This window comes from Populus nigra, chromosome 1 (genome assembly GCF_951802175.1).
Source record: "Populus nigra chromosome 1, ddPopNigr1.1, whole genome shotgun sequence".
NCBI lineage: Eukaryota > Viridiplantae > Streptophyta > Magnoliopsida > Malpighiales > Salicaceae > Populus > Populus nigra.
Window position 1 is genome coordinate 36,726,183 of NC_084852.1, and position 7,261 is coordinate 36,733,443.

General features: G+C 33.3%; 1 protein-coding gene across 1 annotated transcript; it reads right to left on the reverse strand.

Annotated features, from left to right (window-relative positions):
* Positions 1–2,242: 2,242 nt before the first annotated feature.
* On the reverse strand, positions 2,243–6,706 carry LOC133679696 (uncharacterized). Its single transcript, XM_062102371.1, has 4 exons — positions 5,101–6,706; positions 3,652–3,798; positions 3,299–3,415; positions 2,243–3,191 (listed from the first exon to the last, which is right to left on the reverse strand). Exons 1-4 carry the CDS (start codon positions 6,604–6,606, stop codon positions 2,586–2,588), a joined length of 2,376 nt encoding a protein of 791 aa, XP_061958355.1. The 5' UTR covers positions 6,607–6,706; the 3' UTR covers positions 2,243–2,585.
* Between the last annotated feature and the right edge of the window lie 555 nt (positions 6,707–7,261).

The window sequence follows — 7,261 nt, forward strand, 5'->3', positions numbered from 1 at the left end:
AAATTTTCAAGTTTGGTGTCAAAAGATTTCATTTAACAAGAAGAGTTTGATTGTCGTGGTTTTCTTCCTCTAAACATGGTAGGATAGACAAATCAAGTTTGATTTTGATTTTTAGGATTTAGTTTATTTTCATTTTTTGTTTAGTCATTTGTGTTGTTTTGGAATTGTTGGGTGGTTTATATTGGTTTTTAGGTGTTTTTGGGTGAAAATAGATGAAAATGATATATATATAAGAAACTAATATGCTATATTTTTCAGCCTTCATAGTGGTAGCCGGATTCTAGGAAAAAATAGGTGAGTTGTTGACTGCATAATAAAATAAAAAAAGAGCAAACAAAGTGTCATCTACTTGTGAGAATCGCTTACTTAATAAAAAATAAAAAAGAAGTAGACAATGCATCATCTGCTTCTAAGAGTTGTATGTTAATAATAATAATAAAAAAAGCAAACAATGTGTCAGCTACTCCTGTGATAAAAAATATAAAATATAAAAAGCTCATGCAAGTCTAGGCTTTTAATTAAAGCTAGGCCCATGCATCTAACCTAATTTTGTTTTTTTTATTAATTTAAATTTACATTTTAAAACACATAATTAATTTTTTTAATAAATAAAAATATATTTTAGATGTTATTTTATTGAATACCATTAATTTTTTACTTTTGTTTTATATCATAAGTATTAGCAAGTTTTTTTTCCAATCCATCAAATAGACCCAGATGATGAAAGAATAAATCAATGAGAAGTTTGATAGATTTAATGATTTTTTATATTTATAGGTAAGCAGATAAAAAAAATTATCTTTCTTGAAAAATAGAAAAAAAACCATTTATTATTCATTAAATGAGATTTACATATTGATTTTTTTTCATGATTTTTGATGAATTATATGCATCAAAAAGTACATGTATGATTTCTAATGAATAGGATTTGACCTTAATTAACTATTTTTATTGAGAATTATTGTTTTTTTATATCAAGATATTGATAGTCTGATCTTGAATCAATTTATAGGTCTTATGGTATATCTCAATATGAAAAGTAAAATCAAATTTTTGTATTTGTTTATCAACTCTCCTAACAAACGAGTAATACTATGCAATTTGTCCGACCATATGTGAAAACATTATTTATTTTTATAAGATTTTAAATTAATACACTCTCTCTTTTAAAAGTATTTTTTTAGTTTAGTTTAGTTTTTTTATTTCAATTTAAATTAATACCCTTTGTCTCTAATTTTGTTTTGTTTTTTAATTAGTTTTTATTTTTATTTTTTATAAAGTTTCAAAGATAGATTAACTATTTGATATGAATAAATTGTATGTGTATGATATATTTGGAAAAAATAACCTTTAATATAAATAAAAAATAAAAATGCATCAATTCGAAAGAAAAATGGATGTTAAATATTTATATATTCATCTAAATAGCACTAACAACTCTTTCATAGTTAAAAGATTCAATTATTTTAAATTAATTTTATTAAATATAAATAAAATCTTTGTATTTTTCAATTAAAAAACATGATATAATAAAACAAATCTATAATATTAATAAGCTATTCTACTATGTTAAAAATTAAATTGAAATTCTATTTTCAGCATAACACATACTTTAAAACTAGCAACTTGTCTTAAAAGTAAATTGGCCTGGTACTTCAGGGGAAAATAATTATGATAAAAGTTGAGTTTTGGTTTAAAATGTAGCTGTTAATGATTTTAAGTGTGTTTGACAGTGTGGTTACAGTTGTTTTTTAAATAATTTTTTGCGCTGAAATACATGTCAATAATTTTATTTATTTTTTAAAAATTATTTTTAATATCAGCATATCAATACGATTTAAAATATATTAAATATATTAAATTTTAATTAAAAAAATTAAATTTTTTAAAAATATAATTTATACCACGTTTCCAAACATTTTTTATTTTTTATTTGAACTGAGGCAAATCACATGCTAAGGGTCCTCCTGTCGTTATGCCTTCATCACCCGCAACAAAAAGGCTCCTAATCACTGGCAAATTCTTTTTAACATTTTAGGAACTTAAAATAAAATAAAAAAAACAACAAATTATAAACTTTTTTTAAAAAACCAAGATTTCAAGAACTCGCCACACTACCCTTAATCTCATGAGTTGAGCAGAAACAACCTTGCAACCATCAAAAAAACTTTAACAGGAGATGTATCCAGTTACTATATTTGAAGACTCGGTGAATTTTACCTGATGTTATAAGAACCATGCCTAAAAGCTAAAAGCCAAGCACCATGGGATTCAGTCATTAGAAAGAACTATAAGATGAACAGAGCGTGGAACAAAGATCGTTGATTCTGCGGTGCTGCATACATGAGCAGATAAGCCAGAAAGAAAATTCAGGAGGGAAGCAAGGCCTGAAACATTTTTCACACTGCCCAAAAATCATGCTTAATTACAAGAGGGCCAAGGACGAACGAAAAGCTCAAAGCAACAAGCATTGCAAGAACAGGAAAAACACCTTTGCATCTTTTTTTCTTTTCTCTATATTAGTATGTTGTCATTATAGTTTATACTTCTGTCAATCCATGTATCCTTGTTCCTTCACTCTTTATCTACACTGGACTTGTTCCAAAAACTCTCTTCAATATACGGAATACAGAACATGCGAGCAAAACCATCACAATCTTCTTTGATGCTAACATCCTGAGGTTCACCCTTGCACCGTGCTTTCTCATTAGCCTCACTACCATAGCTCCCGACATCAAAAACCAAGAACAAACAGCACATAATGTCATTTTCATGATTTCTGTGGATCCGCACACATTTCCTGCATCACTTGGAGGCTCCACATATGACAATTTAGGATCAACATTGCTTCTCTCTGCTTGATATAGCCCAAGATTCTCGTTTAACCAACTTGATAGCCATACAAGAAATTTTGCCAGCCATGCTACCTCATCATCAGAAATGGGGCGCTTCATCCAGTCACCCTTGTATTTGACATTGTGCGATGAATGGTTGAAAACTCTTCTGGGCTTAAATATTTCATCCCGTGATTGCACATGTTTTACTTCTGGCGTAAATGAGATCTGTTTCACAGTATGGCCACCAAAAAAACAGCTTACCTGCAACTTTAATGAATCTATACACTGAAGGTTGCATGCAAGATTATCACCGGAGTTGGCTTGCAACTCAGCTTCAGCACGCAATATGAACAACTGCAATAATAACATCATAAACAACAACTGAGATCCTGATCCATAGTCAGAAGGTAGATCAATGTACCCAACACAAATACAAATTCATAAATAACAACTATAGAAACCTGGAGTAGCTGTTGTCCACCATCTTCTCCATCACCAAAAAGCCTTAAATCTTTGTTCCAATTCTCATGCAGGAAAGAACCATCAGCATCACTCTCACATAAACCATCTTCCCAATCCTAGCACCAGATAAAGGTAGTTGGAAAAAACTCAAGACCATGAATTTCATAAAGTAAAATAACTGATATTACAAGAAACACTTTCAAGATATTAACAATAAAGAACTAAAAAAGACAGGATCGTATGGTTCAATATTAAAAACTTATTGCAAGGTCAGTGCCTCGATTGTTTAGTCTCAACACAACATTAGAAAAATGAAACCAGAGCAGAGAGAAAGGGAGAGGGATGAATCTACCAGCAACTGTTCACGAATTAAAGGAATATATCCATATAAACTACTAAGCATTGATTTGCCAGACCCAGCTTGTCGCGAATGAAAAGCAGTATCAACATTCTTTATAAGATCAGTCAACTCTTTAGATGATGTCAGTATTTTTATCACCTGAAATCACAAGGTATGAATTAAATAAAATGGTAAAAGTTAAAGCAAAACAATCTGCACTAAATCTCCAATGGAGATAAGTGATTATGCAGCTAATGCTCGCATGATAGTATTGTAAACATGCAAAAGCTTGAATTCTTGTATGCTTGAACAAATTATTATTTTTTTGTATATAATTTACACACTTATTCGACCACAAAATATATCTACTAAAAATAGAACAGCAACTTTTGTTTCCCATTCTAAACAAAAAGATGATGATTAATTACGCTCAAAATGACTTTCTATTCATGATAAACAGATCATCTTACAATAAGTTCTAAGTTCAGCTTATCGAGGAAAATTCTACAAGTATAGGCCAGTGCTGCAATGAAGACTAACCAACCTTCACTAGACTGGATCACATGTGAAGACAAATTCATCATGCCATCAAGTCACTGCTTATGCTCAAATACTACATTTCTGATCACTGGAGGTAACTTCCAGCACCAGGTAAAGCCCTGAACCTTCTAATTTTAATCCACAGCAGAACTCCAGAGAACTCAGTACATGTGCCTTATCCTGAAGCTTATTTGTTTCTTTTCACTGACAGAGTCACAAGACTCCATCAGCATCTGACTAAAACCTATAAACATGAAATCTCTTGTCTAAAGTGCAGAGCAGAAGAGAATTATGGGATAAAACTGGTCCGTCACTCCATGGATACTAAAACCCAAGATGAAATACTGCTCAATTAATGCATTGGGGTTTGTAAAGTCAAGAAATGATGGCTAAACATGAAAGAAGTGACATGTAACATCGTCTGTGCATGTCCAACAAAGTGTACATGAAATCTAATACGAATATTTTGCAAGCTAGACTTGAATGCTGATTTGAAATGATGCAAATTAATCTGAGATATTTCAAATCCTGAATAACAACCCAAAATTATATATAATATAAAACAGAGAAAGAGCACATAAAGTTACGGAAGCTATCCTAGCTCTGGTCATAGCCCCCCAACCAAAAAAAAATCCCAGAAAAGGAAAGGCTGACAATTAACAGGCAGGAATATGAAGTAGCTCAGAGAAAGAAAAATAAAAGATCATATAAACCATGTGAGAACCCTGAGCGAGATGAACACGAACACAAATGAAAATCATGGTCAAGTCCAAAAGCAAGCAGTCCTAATCATCTCTGAATTGATTTACCATAGAAAGCAGGAAACATGCTGAAAGAAAATTAACCAGAATAAAGATGGAAAGGAAAGACAAATTCTGAAAAGCATTAACCCCAGGGAAGGCTTATTTTTTAGTGACAAACCTTCAATACCATCTGGACTATCATTTCAGGATCAGTGTGAAGAAACTTGTGTGCAAACCCAATAAAATGCATAACCAACGAACTGTAGTATAGATAATTGGACAGTACATAGCCCTGCCATGAAGAAGAATAGCCACATTCTACATTCTTCTCACCTTCCTTCTTCACATCGTTCCCTGACCCATCTATAATGGCATCAAGCTCTGCAAAATTATCCAAACCAATCTTCCACGGTTCCAAATAAGTAACCCACACAGAAAACACCTGTGAAGCATTCTTAATTGTAGTCCCCATAGGACAAAATAGAAATGACCTCAAAATAAACCTATATGCCGGCCTCTGAATCCAAGCATTCCATGAGCCAACCACATGCATTGGACTATTGATGGATGCAGCCAAATCCTTTGATTTCTCAGAAGAAACCCTACTCCGAGATGGATTCTCAAAATGTTCAATCCCTTCTTTCACTGCACTCGCACTCAAATTCAAATACTTAACCAACAACTTCACCACCTCACCTAAATTTGGTGTCGGCGGGGTCTCCCCTGGAACCAACCTCAACTTAAAGGACAAACCCCATGACTTGCAAACATTAACATTCAACGGCGAGAAATCACTATCAACCAACCAATAATTCACCAACACGTCAACAAAAAACTCCGCTCTATACAAAACTGACCCATCATTTCCATACCCATAATGTAAAAGCGAACCACGATAAGGCTGGTGTGAATTCAAATCACAAACAGGCACAAACGCACGCAAATATGCATACAATAGCCGCATATAAAGATCATCATTGCCCTCCACATTTCGCTCGCTTCCATGTTTTGGATGTGAAAAACACGGAATGGAAGATGTCCAATTCTCTAATTTGAACTTTTTTGGTCTTTCAGTTGCTAAACTTTTCAAATTATCGCTATTTCCTTTACAAACAGGGTAATAAGCGAACCAGAACATGAAATATTCAAATAAATTTAATTGTACTTGATAATATAAAGATCCTCCTCCTTTAATCGAATCTTCTTTTACTTTATCTTTAAAAAGAGGGCAAAGATTGTTTAAAACCTGACAACCTTTTTCGCCTGATAGAATAAACCGAGCCCACTCCGGCAACCGTTCGATTGGGAACGCGTAATTGACTAAATATTGACGATCAACGGCGAAGATTGATTGGAAAAGTAGGCTGTTCGGAGAGAGGAAGTTGAAAACCCTAGAAGTTAAAGCGGGGTCGTTTGCTAGGTGGATAATGTCGAGCCATCCACCTGCGCTAGATTGTTTGCTGGGCGGCGACGTTGAGTCATCGAAGCCGTAAAGCTTGCGGATTAGAGTAGGGAAGGCGAGGGAGAAGAAGCAGCGGGATTGATCGGGGGAGTGAGAGTGCAAGAAAGAGTCGATGGAGGCGCAGACGGAGGAGATCTGAGGAGGAGTGGAGGAGTGGCAGATGGATGAGGCAAGGTCTTGGGATTTGGAAAGGGAATCGACGGTGTACGACTGCGGGTGCATGGTGGGGGCGAGTGTCGCGGAATTTTCTAGGGTTTTGGTTGCAGAGAGAGAGAGAGAGAGAGATGGGGTTTTGAGTTTTTTTGAAAGATTTTGAAAAAGAGCAGGGCAAATGGCGGGTTTTTAAGGGGGGGTGTGGGTGTACGTGGCGATGGATTTAAGGTCTGGCTTGACGGTGATGTGTGGGGTCTGGTTGAACTTAATGGCCCTAGTTGTTTTAGTTGATTACGGCAAGGTTTCTGATGAGTGGGCGGGAACTGTACGACGGGGATTGTAGAACGCTTTTTGAGCTGATTTTTTATATATAAAAAAATTAAAAACGGGATTGTAATTGTTTTTTTTTATATAAAAATATAAAATTCTTCAGTTATTTTTATAATGAGTCCATAATTCTTGAATGATTTGGTGAAGGATTTTGTCCACTCATTGAATAACTATCGAGACAATTAGATTCAATTTGAGATTTTTTTATAAAAATAATTCATAATTATAAATTATATAAAATCATATCTTAAAAAATTAAAAGATAAAAATTGATGATAAAATACATTTCAACATGTAAATCTACCTAATAAATTATATATAAATTAAAAAAAATTAAAATTAAAATTAAAATATTTGTTTGGTTATAGTTAACGCCCCACATCTAAACATAATA